This window comes from Triturus cristatus, chromosome 4_1, assembly GCF_964204655.1.
Source record: "Triturus cristatus chromosome 4_1, aTriCri1.1, whole genome shotgun sequence".
In the NCBI taxonomy this organism is placed as follows: Eukaryota; Metazoa; Chordata; class Amphibia; order Caudata; family Salamandridae; genus Triturus; species Triturus cristatus.
Genome location: NC_140585.1, coordinates 1184895834 through 1184911638, shown reverse-complemented (window position 1 = coordinate 1184911638; position 15805 = coordinate 1184895834). Strand labels below are relative to the sequence as shown.

Sequence of the window (15805 nt, the reverse complement as noted above, 5' to 3'; positions counted from 1 at the left end):
CACTACTTGTCTACCAAAAGATCTGTACATGAATCTGTAACCGATACCGTGATGCTGGATACCACACAATCAACTGCATAACCCATCTTATACTGCTCTGGTCTGCAAGAATTTGAGGAATCTCATCTTGCCAAGCTTCTAGGCGCTGTAATTCTGCAGCCACAAACTATAACTTCTAGAACGTTTTGCTATGAGATGCTAGTCACTATGAAACTGCTACTTATACATTTAGCCTCCTGCATGCTGGAATGATGTAGAAAAAAACAACAACCCTCATATTGCATTATACTCAGAAATCCTTATTTACACTGACTGCTACAGCTAGGCTGAGACAACACTGAATCGGGCTGATAGCTGGAGGAGTAAGCACCTGTCTCTGGGCTGATGACACCTGTGCTCTCATTGGCATATTAGTATGCATTAGGCTACTGTGATTATTTAAAATAATGTTATAGACATGAGTTTTTCCTACATATTTGCTGTAAACGCAGACCTGTGCTGATCTCCTGTAGGAGTCTGATGTAACTTTCTGTTCTCTGTTCTACAAAATCTTTGAAGGACTTTGATTGGGACACACATTTGTGTGATTAGTGGTCAAAACAACTATAGGCAACAGTTTCCGCCAACAAAAGAAAACTCTTCTGCAGTATTCACTTGTGCAGCCAATGGTGGCTGTTTTTGCTACCGTCCATATCTTTTCAGCATGCCCCACATGCTTTTTTTGCAGATATTGTGTTATCAATATCTGCAAAAGTGTGTAGCTACAGTATTAGAGGATGCACTTTCCTGCTCTTGAAAAGGCACTGGTTATTTCTCCCTGAAACTGTGCATTCTGTTGCTGTGGTCTTTAGTCAGCAACAAATACAGTTGGTAGAAGGAATGCTTGAACTAATCTCTGCCAATGGCAATCGCCAAAAGCTCCATTCCAGTTCACCAATTTGTGCCCCCTGTATCAACTGTAGACAGAAACCTGCCACATGAAAATCAGTCTTGGTCCTGCTCCATTAATAACAATACGATATGAAGTGCCAGCCCAGGTCCCCTTCAGACAGTAACACAACCAACCCCACACTTATTTTGACCTTCTTAGGCCTCGTCAGTGAGGTATAACTTCAGTCTTGTGCCACAGCAAGCACATGACACACATCTGGGCATACTCTTATACTTAGGGCATCTTCTGTGGCACAGAACAAAGTAAAGGAAGGAATGCTTGAATTAATCATATTCCAGTCCATTGTTTTTGCTCTCTATGCCACTCTAGACAGAACCAGCCACAGGTAAACCACTAGGGGCCAGATGTACAACCGTATTTTGCAGTCACAAACAGGAAATCGGCCCGTTTGTGACTGCAAAATAGGTCTGACTATGTACAAACCCTATTTTGCAAGTCAGTAACCTATTCCGGACTCCCAAATTAGGGTTTGTGACTCGTTATTAGGAAGGAGCATGCCAGAAATTGAACAAGATCTCAGCCGACCAGCTTACCGCCTCCCTAAGCAGCTCCACTCCCACTGACACACCCGATGACCCTTCCACCGCTGCCCATACCCTACACAACTGGATCACCGACTGCACCAACATCCTCGCGCCACTCAAGAAAATGTCCAACCCACATGCCAAGAAAGCCAGTTGGTTCTCCACCGAACTTCGAGAATCTAGACGAACCTGCAGAGGTCTCAAAAAGCTATGGAGGAACTCCAAAACCCCAACAGACCTGAACAACTTCAGAGCAGCCCTCACCGCCCACCACAAACTCATCAGATACTCGAGGAAGAAAGCTCTCCAGGACAGAATCCCCCCCATGCACATAACAACAAGGAACTTTTCGGCATCATCAAAAAGTTCGCTCAACTCAACAGTGAGAGCACTGACATCCCACCCTCCCAGGACCTCTCCGACAGACCAAGCGCCTTCTTCCATCACAAAATCAAGACCGTCTATGACAACTTAAACGACAACAACCTTCACAAGGAACCCACCGCTCCTCACACCACGCAGCCGACACTGGGCAATTGAACGCGCCTCTCCTGATAAATCCCTTGGCCCATCCCACCGACCTCAAGAATGTCAGACCGATCTCCCTACTCCCATATTCGACGAATGTCATGGAAAAAACAGTCAACAGTCAACTCGCCTCCTTCATGGAAGAAAACAACATCCTCGACCCCTCCCAATCAGGTTTCAGGAAGAACCACAGCACCGAGACTGCCCTTCTCGACGCAACAGATGACATCCGCTCACTCCTTGACAGAGGAGAGACTGTTGCCCTCATCTTCCTGGGCATCTCCGCCGCCTTCGACAAGGTCGCACACCGCATCCTAGCCCGCAGACTCCACAACGCAGGAATCCAAAACAAGGCCCTCGACTGGATCCGCTCATTCCTCTCCGGCAGAACGCAGAGGGTCAGACTCCCTCCTTTCCTCTCGGAACCCACTACGGCCACCTGCGGAGTCCCCCAAGGATCCTCCATCAGCCCCACCCTGCTCAACGTCTACATGGCACCACTCACATCCATCGTCAGATCACACGAGTTCAACATCGTATCGTATGCAGACGACACCCAACTCATCCTTTCCCTATCCAACGAACCCAACATCTCCAAACACAATTTAATTCTCAAGAAGGAATGAAAGCAGTCACCAGGTGGATGAAGAGCAGCTGCCTACAACTCAACACGGACAAAACCGATGTACTCATCATGGGCCCACTCCCCAACGCCTGGAACGCCTGGAATCCTCCCTCCCCCACGGACCACCGACGCATCCTCAGAATCATCCTGGACTCAGGGCTCAAAATGGACAGCCAGATCAACGCTGTCATCTCTTCCTGATACCACACCATCTGCCTACTCCAAAAGACCTTCAATTGTATTCCCCTCAAACGCAGGAAAACCGTCACCCACGCCCTCATCAACAGCAGAGTAGACCACACCTACGCACTCTACACCGGGATGAACAAGCACCTCATCCAAAAACTCCGGAACATTGCCACCAGACTAGTCCTTAACCTACTGCATCACTGCCACATCAGCCAACAGCTACGGTCCCTGCACTGGCTCCCCGTCGAGAAGCACATCAACTTCATGCTTCACACCCACACCCACAAGGCCCTCCACAACACCAGACCTGCTTACATGTACCACCTCCTCTCATTCCACGCACGCCAAAGAGCCCTCCACTCAGCCTTGAGATGGTATTACGCATCAAGGATACCAGAACAGGAGGACGCTTCTTCTGCCTCCTCTTGGCAAAGGCATGGAACAGCCTCCCTCTCCACCTCCGACATTCACAAACACTCTCCAAGATCCTGAAGGACCTCAAGACCAGGCTCTTCGAATGAACCACTGTGAACTTCCAGGAGCTACGCCCCCCACGGTGCCTTGAGACCCTCTTGGGTGAGTAGCTGCGCTTCATAAACCCTTGATTGATTGATTTGAAGGGCGTCCCTTCATAATAGCAAGTCATACTTCAATGTAAGTTTGTTTTTCAGCTGCAATTGCACCGCAAAACACTAACAGTTTACCACCCATGGCTTACTACAGTCGTAGTAAGGCACTCGCAAACGGGAAGGGGTCCCCAGCTGACCCTGTCCTCTTTGTGACTGGCAGGGAAAATATTTTTTAAGAGCAGGCAGTGGTCACAGGGACCACTACCTACTCATAAAAAATGAAACAGAAACATGTCATTTTTCATTTTTAAGTGCATCCTGTTTTCCTTTAAGGAAAACGGGCTGCATTAAAAAAAAAATACTACATCATTTAAAAAGCAGTCACAGACATGGTAGTCTGCTGACCCCAGCAGACCACCATCCCTTGGAGTGCTAGCCATTCCCAATGGGGTCACAAATTGCACCTGCCTCATGAATATTAATGAGGCAGGAAATTTGCAAACCCATTGTGTTAGACCTGTCAGCCCTTTGGGTGGTCCCTCCTCATCATTATTTATTTTGTCCCACTTTTGCCTCAAACCCTGTTAGTATTTTTCCTTTTTGGGAACCACCAGACTTTTTAGTGTTGATGCAGGGTCAGGGAGACATTTTCCTTACCCCTGGAACTTCTGTCTGAGGGCCTGAAACACAAAATGGTGGCCACCCATTGTCACCTGTGACATCACTGGAACCTACTAGTACCTTCCAGAACATTCTAGAACCCTGTGACAGTGTGAGGCAGGTTTAGAATGTTGGGAAGCCAGCTCAGAGTTGGCAGTTGGAGTAGGCAGTTGGCACCTGACTGGTGAAGGGAGAGCAGCACAACACTGAAGGAGGAAGGAGTGAGGCAGCAGGGGTGGAAACTTGTGCCTGGAGTGGGGTCTGGAAACCCACCCTTGATACTAGTCCCTACTGACTGAGCCCAGCCTAGAGCCTGTGTGGGAGAAAGTCAAGAAGAACCAACTCAAGGACCTGAACAGCCGGAACAGGCCTTGAAAGTAAAGAACAGCAAGTTCCTGACCTGTCTATTGGTATCTTCCTGGAGTCCGACGCCGAGAAGCCTAGAGACCTGGGGCCGGAGGTGAAGAAGCGGCGCTGACTGGAAAGCAGACGTCGTACCCGGAGCCGCCAGAGGTCGAGAGAGGGCGCCGACGGAGGTCGTGGAGACACCAGAGGTCGAGGAGGAAGTCACCTGAGGTCGAGTGTGCGGCGTCGACGGGGGAGTGAAGTCCGCCCTCCGGAGTCGCCGGAGACCGAGGTGAATCGTGCCGGAGGTCGGGAGTGGAGATCGCACTCCGGAGTCGCCGGAACCTGAGGAAAGGAGCACCGGAGGTCGGGAGTGGAGATCGCACTCCGGAGTCGCCGGAACCTGAAGGGAAGAGCACCGGAGGTCGGGAGTGGAGGTCGCACTCCGGAGACACCCGGAAGTAGGGAGATCGTGTCCCTGTGACGCCGGAGACCGACATCGAATCGAGGCTGCCCAGCGACATCGAGCCGAGGCCGCCCGCCGACATCGATCCGGAACCACCTCACGGCGTCGACAGGAACTGACATCGAGCCGAGGCCGTCCGCCGACATCGATCCGGAACCGCCTCACGGCGTCGACAAGAACTGACATCGAGCCGACGCCGGCTAGCGACATCGATCCGGAACCACCTCACGGCGTCGACACGACTCCGGCGGAGTCGGAAGTTCATAAAGAGGGCAGTAAGTGGAATAGAGGGCGCCTAAGGCCCTGTGGAGCCCTAAGAGACCATCCTAGGGGCTAGAGAGGTGTTAGGACCAGCCTGGGAGTGCCAGGGGTGGACTGAGACTGATACAGTGACCTGTGTGAGGGGTTGTGTAGTTTGGGAGAGCCAGATTCCTAGATTACCCTTGATCTACCTCAGTTTTAGCCTCAGCCTTATCCAAGCTAGGTGAGACACCCTCAGGCCATCCACATAACCACAAGCTGTGATTGGGCCAAATCAACCCTTAGTACCTCACAAATGTGACCTGATTTGAAAGTGTATTGATGGCTTATATATATTGAGAGTATTGTATTCTTTGTATTTATCCTATTTATTGTCCCACAGTATTTATTGTCTCACAGTATTTATTGTCTCACAGTATTTATTCCCTCGCAGTATTTATTTGCCTATGTATTTTATGCACATCTATTTATTCATTGATTATTTATGATCTGAGCTTATTTATTTGACCTACCCTTTTTACAGAAGAAGCTTTGTGTACTGTAAGTGTGTTATTATTTATTTAACCTGCAACTAAGAGAAAACAAGATAAACACAGAGATATTTTCATAAATTTTTACGGTGTAGAGTCGTTTTTGGAACGGATGAACGCATGGTTATTGTGAGGGTGTGACGTACGCTTAACACGGTGCCTAACCCCCGACCGCTCGAGCCAAGCTACCCCTTGTGTGTTGGGAAATCCCCGGGTGACTGCTAAAACCCCGGTTGCCCGGGGTTTTCTAACACATTGGAAATCGCAAACAGTTTCTGAGACACTGTTGTAAATTCCCATTTGCAAGTCACAAATTGCGACTTGCAAATCGGAAGGGTCGTACATCTGGTCCATATGTCCATGGTTTCCAGCCAACACCACCGCACCACCACTAACCAAGAGAGTTACGGCACATGCTTCTTTTAAAACCAGTCAGCACGTTACTTGCTACCTTGTGCATCTAAACCCTTTAGGCCAACGATCAAATCGATGTTATGTGACCATGTTCACAAAGCTGATGGGTTCAAATAAACTACGTTAATACTCATATGTTTGAAGCTAAATTTAAAGATAAGTTATTATTTCATGCATCTTAAATGACTGTGGCAAGGAATTTGACTATCAACAAAACTTTTTGGCTCAAAAAGGAAAATAATCCGTCAATGTGGCAAAAACAGTCTTAAACAAGCACCGGCAAAGCCAGCAGGCATGGCATTCACTTCCAACCTCTTGGTAGTGTCAATGCTTGTTTTGTCACAGTTTTGCAAAACTGTATTGTTGGGGAAGCTGTTGGGTCTTATCAATCTAAAATAAATACTGACTAAAACCTAAAACATATTTTTGGTCTCAAAAAGCACACGTTGTCGTAGTAGTCTCTGGCACTCAAGTGATCGACTTTGTGTGTTCATGTTCTCCTTGTGAAATTGCAGAATGATGAGATTGCCCTTCAAGGTTTTCATAACCTCCTTTTTGTCTCAATCCCTGTCCATGGCCTACAGATGGTGCTGGGGTATTGTCATGTGGTCTGTGTTGTCAAGGGAAGTGAACACCTGTCATTGATCTGTTGGTCTCCTGAGACCTGAAATTGGTTTCTGTAACTGATGCTGTGTTGCTAGATTCCAGGGAGCCCGAAACGTTATCACACACGATCCACTGCTTTTAACCTGGAATCCCACAACACACTGATCAGAGCGGCTGGAAAATAAAAAAATCTGCTATTTCCAACCACTTAAATATTGTAATTATGCATGAAGAAACTGCTGTTCACCGGATGTATCAAACAGCGAACTAGAGACTATGAAACCAGAACCTGCCCTCTTCAGCATTCCGGAGACCATGATTATGCAGCTAGAGATTACAGCTCCCAGGATGCATTGTACTGAGAAAGCCATATTTCCAGTTACTACCACAGCCAGCCTGAATTATCACCCATTCAGACCCAGGACAGGAGGAGCGGCCCTGTCGGGAAGTGGCTCTAATTTTTGCACATGAAGCCAGTGCCAGAATTTAAAAGCAATGTCGTGACATAGATTTAAGGTAAGTGCAGACCAGTGGTGATCCCCTGTGCGAGCTTGATAGACCTTTCTCTTGTCAGTTACCATAGAACCTTACAAGTGTTTGTTTGTGACAAGGCCCAGGCGAAATCTCATCTACGCCGGCATCATGTCACATAATTTCCGGCACTTCAAATAAGGCTTGTTGCTCAAAAACCTCAAGATTATACCATCACGCCACATATTATGATTTAGATTAATTTGGGGTAAAAATCCTCTTGCAGAAGCAAGAGAGCACTGCGAATGAACAGAGCGCGAGTGGCTGTTGTTCATGTCATGCAAAATGTTGTGCTATTGTTTTATCAGAAAATGCATCCTTGCTTCACACGACGCGAGCCATCTCTAAACTAGATGCAAGAACAATGGTGGCTTCTCCATTAAGGCAGAGGAGTGTCGCCCCACTGCTTGAACCGCAAGATGAATACTAAAAATAAAAGGATAATAACGTTCATTATTATCATTTTGTTTTCTGTATTCAGCTTGCAGTTGAAGCCAGGGGGGGGGGGGGGCGGGGAAGGGCTTCCCGCGTCACAGGGGGAGGAGTGGGGCAGCACCTAAAGTGCACGTGATGGTTTGGCCGTCCTCTGGGGCCGTCCAAACCGTCATGCGCACTTTGAATGTTCTCCACGCAGACTATAATTCAGCCTGCGTGGAGAACATGCACAGCTTGCCAGCCCCTGTCTGAGCATCTAACCGGTGCACAGGCCAATCACGACGCTGCTAAGGCTGTGTGCTTCCTGTGGAAGAAGCACGGAGGACGGAGGAAGAAGAGGTGGCAGTCGGTGGTATAGGTAGGTGCTTTATTTTTTATTATTTCCCACCCCCTCCCTCTGTTACCCCTCCCCCTGCCCACCACTCTTTTTCAATGACAGGCGCCACTGTGCAAGGATACATTTCACAATAAAAAATAGCACAAAGTGATGGGCCGGCATTTTGCAAACTTCTGCACCATTTTCACATATTGTTTTGGGAAATTTCAATGAGGCCTACCTGTGACACCAGTCTGATTCCTGATGGAAATGGCTCCAGAAAGACGTATCATTCGTCACAACTTGGTGAAACTGACCAACAGTATCAGCTCACCCCCAGCATGTTCTGATGTCTTGGTTTCTTGGATTATTGCTTGCTTTTCTCTTGATGTAGCTCCCATCATAAAAGGTGATTTAATTCTGATGTTGAAATGACCCTTGTGTAACTGAGTTATTTGTTTCTTAAAACTGCATATTCAGTTGTTGCGGTTCTCTGTGATGAATTCCTGTTGGTCTGCTGCACCTTCCTTCCTGGTCTTCTTTTCAGTGCTTAATTTGTGCCAGTGTTTGCTCATGCTCAGCACTGGCAGATATTTCTTCAGTGTGGCATGGCCTGACTATTATTAGCACAGGCACATCAGCAGATGGTTTATCAGTTCAATATACAGAAAAACAAATCTAAGATACCATTGAGTCCAAATTGTAACACCTGAAGGAGTAGGATGGCATTAGTCAGCGTTGGCCGGTGCTGTGGGTAGGGAAGCCGTAGTGGCCTGCGGAGAAATACCTTAGGGTCTGGCACTAAGAGGCTTATTTAGATCTCGGTGGACGGGTTACTACGTCACAACGGTGACAGAGATCCTTTCCGCTGAAATCTAAATTCCATGGGATATAATGGGATTTATATTCCGGCGGACGGGATGTCCATCACCGTTGCGACGGAGGAACTCGTGTGCCAAGATCTAAATCAGGCCCTTAGTCTGCTATGCGTTAAGCGCTGCTCCTTTTAGTTCTTCAGTTTTGGGTCAGCCGTGATCAGTCAGTACAGTCACTCAATTGCAGCCCAATGCACTTCACTGAAAGCTCAAGTTAGCACTAGACTGTATGGGAAGCTTTTATTTGCTCAGACATTTCACCTGCTAAAAGAAGGCATAATATACAGGAGAAAAGTCCCTAAATGAAGGTACCAATGGGACTGATACTTCCCGGTGCAGGAATGCCATTTTTGGACTCACTTAGACCATTGTTTTCGGCTCTATTAATATAGAGCAAAATAGGCCCATGTGCTTCTTCACAAGTGCGACAAATGTAATACTATAATTCAATAAAACATTATTAACTCTTATCTGGACACCATTTTCTCTATTTATTTCTACAAAACTGTATTTAAAAATTGGTTTAATTGATGTGGACTAGAGCAACATCCCTCAGAATGCTTTGAAAGATTGAATAAATGCCCATAGCTGCAAAATGGAATTACTGTAGAATGATTACGTGTGCTAGATATGTCTATGATTGAAAAGTGACCCACATAAATATAAAAACAACTCTTCCATGTATTTCACTGACTTTGTCCGAACACTGCACCCGCTCCAGGAACTCATTACAGCAGATAAACTGGTGACATTGAAGGACCTGAAATCTTAGTCCAATGAAGAGTAGAAAGAAAGATTAGTCAATCGTCCTTGTTCCTTTACAAACTTTCATTCTACTAAACAAAAACCAGAGGTGTTTATTGAAGCAACCAAGAGTATTCTTTTTGTCACCCAAAATATCTAAAAATGTGCCTGATGCAACACAGCCTAAAACTGTTGATGTGAGCACATGACACAATACATCTACCATCCTGTTTTCATTTCTTCCCAACATCTTAGTCAAGGGCAGGAATCCTGTATGCGCTGTCTTTGGCTGTCTCTGATGCTGCTTCCTATGCGGGTTCTGTATATCATGGTTATTTTTTGATCATTTTGTCCACTTTCATGTTCATGGTTAAGTACCCAATTTTTTTAGCTGCTTGATCAGTGAGAATGGACCACACCATGGTCCTTGTGTTGCTATGCCGCTTTCCTTCAAAGGTTTTCATCACCTTCTCTATCTTATGATGCGGGCCAGTGGCACACAGTGGGCACCAGTGTATTGTGTTCAGTTGAGGGAAGTGAAGACATATCAGTTATCCTGATGTCCTGCTAAAGACCAGATTCATTCATTTTCTTGACCAAACATCAATTCTGAGCAAGAGCTAAAAATTACGTTTGTTTTTGTTGCACAATTAAGAAATGCATACCTCGAATTCAAATCTCTAAAATATGTTTAACTTAGTAGGTTTTCTTGCGCTAATTTGCATACATTGCTTTCTAACTTTGTATATATTGTTTTCTGAAAACTGAAATGTTAACATTCACAAGATCAGATTCATTTATTGTTTAAGACCAAACATCAAGTTTGAGCAAGAGCTAAAAAAAAAATGAGTTTGTTTATGTTGCACGGTCAAAAAGTCTCGGCCTCGAATTCAAATCTCTATAATATGGTTTTTAAGTTGGCAGGCTTTCTTGCGTTGATCTCATACATTGTTTTCTAACTTTGTATTTATTGTTTTCAAAAACTAAAATGTTAACATGCACCATACATGTAGAGCATTGCTGGTTTACATATATTTCCTTTCAAATGAAACTAATTTTTATTGAAATTACATAATGAGGAATGAAAATATATCTATATGGGAATGATCTTTGTTATTTTTAAAGGAATGATAACATTTGTTTAAAAAAAAACATAGTAAACTCTTGCCTTTCACATCAATGCCCGTTCTCCCATGCTTTCCTTTGGAGAGGTGAGCAAAATTGTGGACAGATGTTGAATTTCAAGAATAACTATTTAGCAAACAATATATATATATATTTTGCTTAAAAAACCTTGCTTGCTAAAAAGCTTTTTGTCCAATTCGACATCTATGGGATTAAAAACACCCAATTTTTCCATTCCACGCCAGTGTCTCCCACCGAATGACCATAGAAATATATATCGTTAAGATTCGTAAATGTGGAGGTAAGAATAGCAAAGGTATAGGTGGATATTTTAACCTTTATATTCTGCTATACAATCCCCGATGGCCCCGGTATATTTAACTTTCTACACGGTTTATCAAAATATGCAAATCAATGCTAGGGAAGTATGTTTACAATAGAGATAGCGTGCAAACAATGTAAGTTTATGTCCATATTTTCAAGTGTAAATTTACAAATATATAATGATTGAACAAATCTCAACAGCAGCTTGGCAAGAAACGTAGTAAAGCAGCACAGCACGTGAACACAGAAAAAAACTCCTCTGCAATGAAAATATTCGTATATTAAAAAATGGCTTTTAGAGATATGTGCAGGCTTGCAATATGCAATGAGTAATGTACACGCGGACCAGTGTAAAAAAGACCCAAAACTTTGCATCTTTACACAGCTCTGTGGGGATGCATTTGGGACAAATGACTTTCAGTTGGGTTAAAATGTTTATACTTATGAAATGTTCGTTTAGAATCCTATTTTTGAGTCAGGCCATGAAGAGGAAATGTACTTGTCTGCAAGGAACGTAATTTTATGTCATTTCACCCTTTGTAAACCGAGTTCAAAATTCCCATCCTTTCTGCATTTATAAAAAGGGAAGATTTTGTTAAGTTATCAAAAAAGTTGGAATCTAATAGAAAAGGACAGCAGCGATATCGCAAATCAGGAGTGAAGATGTTGATGTCATGTCTGAAAGAGGACAGGGGTGCGCCAGTAACTCCACCCTGCTTTAAGTACCGTTACAATTGGGCACTTAATTCTGATGGGGCTGGCAATACAAGCAGCTGAAATCTTTGGGTAAAAGTCTGGCCAAAAATGAAGAATTGCCAGTGGAATTGGACCCAGAATTACATATTCTCTTGGTAATTTTTCATTTGTTATTTGCCAATTACAGGTGTCCACATTTTCCCCCCTCAGAGTTATTTACTCAGTGGTAAGGAATTCCAAGGTGCAGGATTCTGTAAAGATCTTTCATATTAAATCCAACCATGTGTTTAGGATTGAGAGTGCGGGATTGTTCATGTACTGCTGGTGAAAACTATTTTTCTTAGATGTGGCACAACCAATGATGCCTCTAAGGAAACACTTTCAACATTTGATGCAAGCAGATTGCATAGTGATGGTACCAGGGACAATAACTCTGACAGGACAATTGTCTTTTAAACCTACTACCCCACTTGAAAGATGAAGGGAACAAATTATCTTCATACCAAATTAGGTTGCCTTTACCTTTGTCCTGGGCGAAGGATGTAAGTATTTGTATTATAGAGAGGAATTATATTTTTTTGGGGTGTTTACCAGGTATGGGTAGCAGAATGTATACAGTGCCTCAAACTCTTGAATGTCGATGTGATCTTGAAGACGTACCACTTTTAGAAGCTCCAAAATTCAAATTCGAAAGATTGTAGATTGGTCGGTTAGTAGTATCCTACATATATAGTTCTCATTTGCAATGTTTTCATCGTATAGGCGTTCTGCTTCTTGCTGAGATTGATGAGCCTTGGCTTCTGCACACAAGTTTCTAAACTTTTACCCGAGATCATAGACTGTAGAGGTTTGAGCATGTCTGGTCATTGTATGAAGCAAGCGGGATCTGATCCATAGCTACAAGAGAACACCCTGTCCCACAGAGCTGGACTTGCAAAATGCCCTTTTGGAGGCAGTTTACCCAAATTAAATCACTCATCACTCTGGGCACCCTCTCCACCCATAGACGTATTTATCATCTTTGATATTGTCCAAGTGATTACGCCTATAAGTGGAATTACACCAATCAAGACAGCTTTCACTTTCCACTGGAGCACCAGGTAAAATGAGGCAGAATTTGTTGCAGTGTGGATAGCACCTGGGGGGACGGCAGTGGTATTTACTTCTTCAAACACAGAATTTTGGAGAACTGATGGCTTATTGGCTGAGACAGAAGCAGTGACTAGCAGGCCATTTATTCTGGTTGATGGCTTTTCAGATTGACTTAATTCAGAATGAGATTTGGAAACAGTCACATTAACTTGGTACATGTTATCAATACCTGTTCGCTCTGTCCCGCACCCGTACAAACCTGAGTCCTCCTCTTCTAGATCTGTGATGGTCACTGTGACTACTTGAGTTGTATGATTGTCTTTAAGGGAAAACCGCCCCCTTGTTACCTCCTTCTCGGATCCTGTGCTTTGTAAAACAATGGAACAGAAGTACCAAGAAGCACCTTTACACCAGTAATGTGGATACTGTTCAAGCTCCCCTTCATATCGACAAACGACAGTGAGAGATCTTCCCAAGACACCCGTCACCTCTTCAACGTGGCTTCCTGAGTCTCCAAACACATCTGAACATAGTATCAATGCCAACACTGTGACAATCCTCGTTGTGCTTCCTCGGTTCGGCAGTGCACTCCCATTTCTCTGATATCTCATGGGGGCGTCTCTTCTTGAACAGTCTCTCTTCAGTGGATCAGGGCTGGCGGTCTCTGCTCAAGACAATCTTCTGCTTTATCTCTTCAGGTTCCTTCAGCTCTTCCTTTTCATCTCTTCTGAAGCACCTTCAGTGCAAGCCCAGATCTCATCCTCTGCGACAGCTCCTTATGTCCTTCTGCTTCGTTCCTTAGTTAAGTGTCTCTTCGGACACTAAAGAAGAGCTATTAGTTGTTCTGGAACGTTGACCTATAACAAGAGGGAAGTGTAATTTTCTGTGCATCTGCAGCACCTTTAATTAGAGGAAATGCTGGTCTGTTTTGAGACTGTCCCTGGCTGACACATATTGTTGTTCTGCTTTTACATACAAATGTAATGCACAATATTTTTCATTTTGTTGTCAAATGAAAGGTTTTGAAGTTTCTTTCTCACATAAGATCCGGTTTTTGTAACACAAGTAACACATTTTTTCAAAGCAATTGTTTTGTCATTTGTACACTTAAAGGTGTTTGGTTCTGTGCTGGTCATGCCTTGGTATTAGTCCAGAGACACATTACTTACAACCTGTGCTTAAGTTATGAAAGTATAAGTGTGGTATGAACACGCACAAGGTATTCAGCGTGGACTGGGTGTGTCTTGCTGCACTTGCTGCCTCTGGTGAGTCCCGCTTAGAGATACACCACGCTCCATGATTATATTTAACTGTTGTCAATCTATGTTGTTATTCAAGTGTTGCTAAGTTCCTTGGCCCGTGGATGCATTAGTCGGTAGGCAGGTTTGCTGGTTGTAGAGTCAGTTGACTCAGCAGCTCCTGCTGACCGATGGCCATCTGTTTTGGGCAAAGGCTGTTTCAAATAAATCTCATCCTTTTCATCAAAGCCTCCTTGAATCATCCTTACTACATTTTGGCAATGAGGATGGGAGACGAACACTGACCAACCAGCCTTCCTTTCTTTCATTGTGCCCCACATTACCTTTGTCTTACACTATCGTCACCTGGTGACCACGGACTTCAATTGTGTAGCTGATGTCAAACAGGATAGATCATGTCCTCCCCACCCTTCATTCCTACTACACAAGAGCACTCGATTCTTCCACTCCTCCATGGCCAAGTGGAAATTCATTGACTCATTGAAGGCTCACAACAAGAGGACCACTGTAGAAAAGGGCCCTCTTTGAATGGTCACCCCCCCCCCCCCACCACATTTTGATCCATTGCTGATGGTTATGACTCTGAAAGTGCACTGCAGCCTGCTTCCCAGGCCCCAGTGCTCTCTCCCTAGAACTCATATGTGTGAAGTGGTACCCCCAATTGGCAAAGACTTTAAACCCCTTACGAGTTTCTAGGGTATGGTACCTGCGGTACCCAGGACATTGGTGTTCAAGGGAGCACCAGGGCCTGAAGCACTGTTTGTGCCATCCTGAGTGACCTAAGTAAACTACTGACAGAGGCCTGCAATTGCAGACAGCAGGAGCAGTGCAAACTGCTCGTACTCGACTTTGCCCTCACCTTGTGTGCAAAGTCAATCCACCATTTTTAGTATATGCCAGTCATCCCTAATGAAGGCCTCCTAAGCCCAGGAGGCAGGGTGCATTATACTAAGGTGTGGTCATCTAAGGTGCAAGCTTCCTATAGTGGCCATTTACCATTAAAGGTTTCTATAAGTGATAGACAGTCCATGGGATAATATGGGCTGGCACCCACCCGGGCAAACCCGAGGTTGGCAGCTCCATTATGCTGCCACCTAAATATTTTGTGTTTGACATCAAACAATGCGCATCATCATCCCTGACATGAATCTCATGTCGACCACGATGTGGCATGTACCTAGGTGGATACCTTAGGGGTTTCCCACCTGGTTGTCCCAGCCTTTCCTGGGCTCTGGCTGCCTGCCCGCAGCTGCTGCTGACAAGACAGGAATCTGACAGGAATCTGACAAGCAAGGAATCTGAGAGGTGTGGCCTCTCCCAGGAGTCAAAAACAATGGCCTCCATTCCTGAGAGAATGACTAGTGAAGTGTCACATCAAGGCGGTGAGCTTTAGAGGCTGCCCTGCCTGTGATATGCAACCAGACTGCCTCTCAAAGGTGGAGACAGCCTTCTCCCTGCCCCCTGGCAAATCTGCACCCGGGCAAATGGGAAAATTAGGTGTTCAGGAGGTGTACACCCCCAGAAGGCTAACCACACCTCCAAGGTTGGCTACTTGGTCTGTACAGCTAAGGAAGACTTCTGCCATTTTTAAAAGTGGTAAAATAAAGAGTTCTGGGTAGAAAAGGTAATGTGCACCCCCAGGTGTGATCACTTCAGGGGTGGATTTTCCGCTGGGGCTAGCTTGCACCTATATCCCTAACACCCCTTTTTACCATCGATGGCAATCATACATTTTGTAG

General features: G+C 45.0%; 1 protein-coding gene across 1 annotated transcript; it reads right to left on the bottom strand.

Moving 5' to 3' along the window:
• Window positions 1-12686: 12686 nt before the first annotated feature.
• Window positions 12687-13418, bottom strand: LOC146856325 (CMRF35-like molecule 5). The gene has a single exon (XM_085651238.1). The coding sequence runs from the start codon at window positions 13416-13418 to the stop codon at window positions 12687-12689; it is 732 nt and encodes a 243-aa protein (XP_085507364.1).
• Between the last annotated feature and the right edge of the window lie 2387 nt (window positions 13419-15805).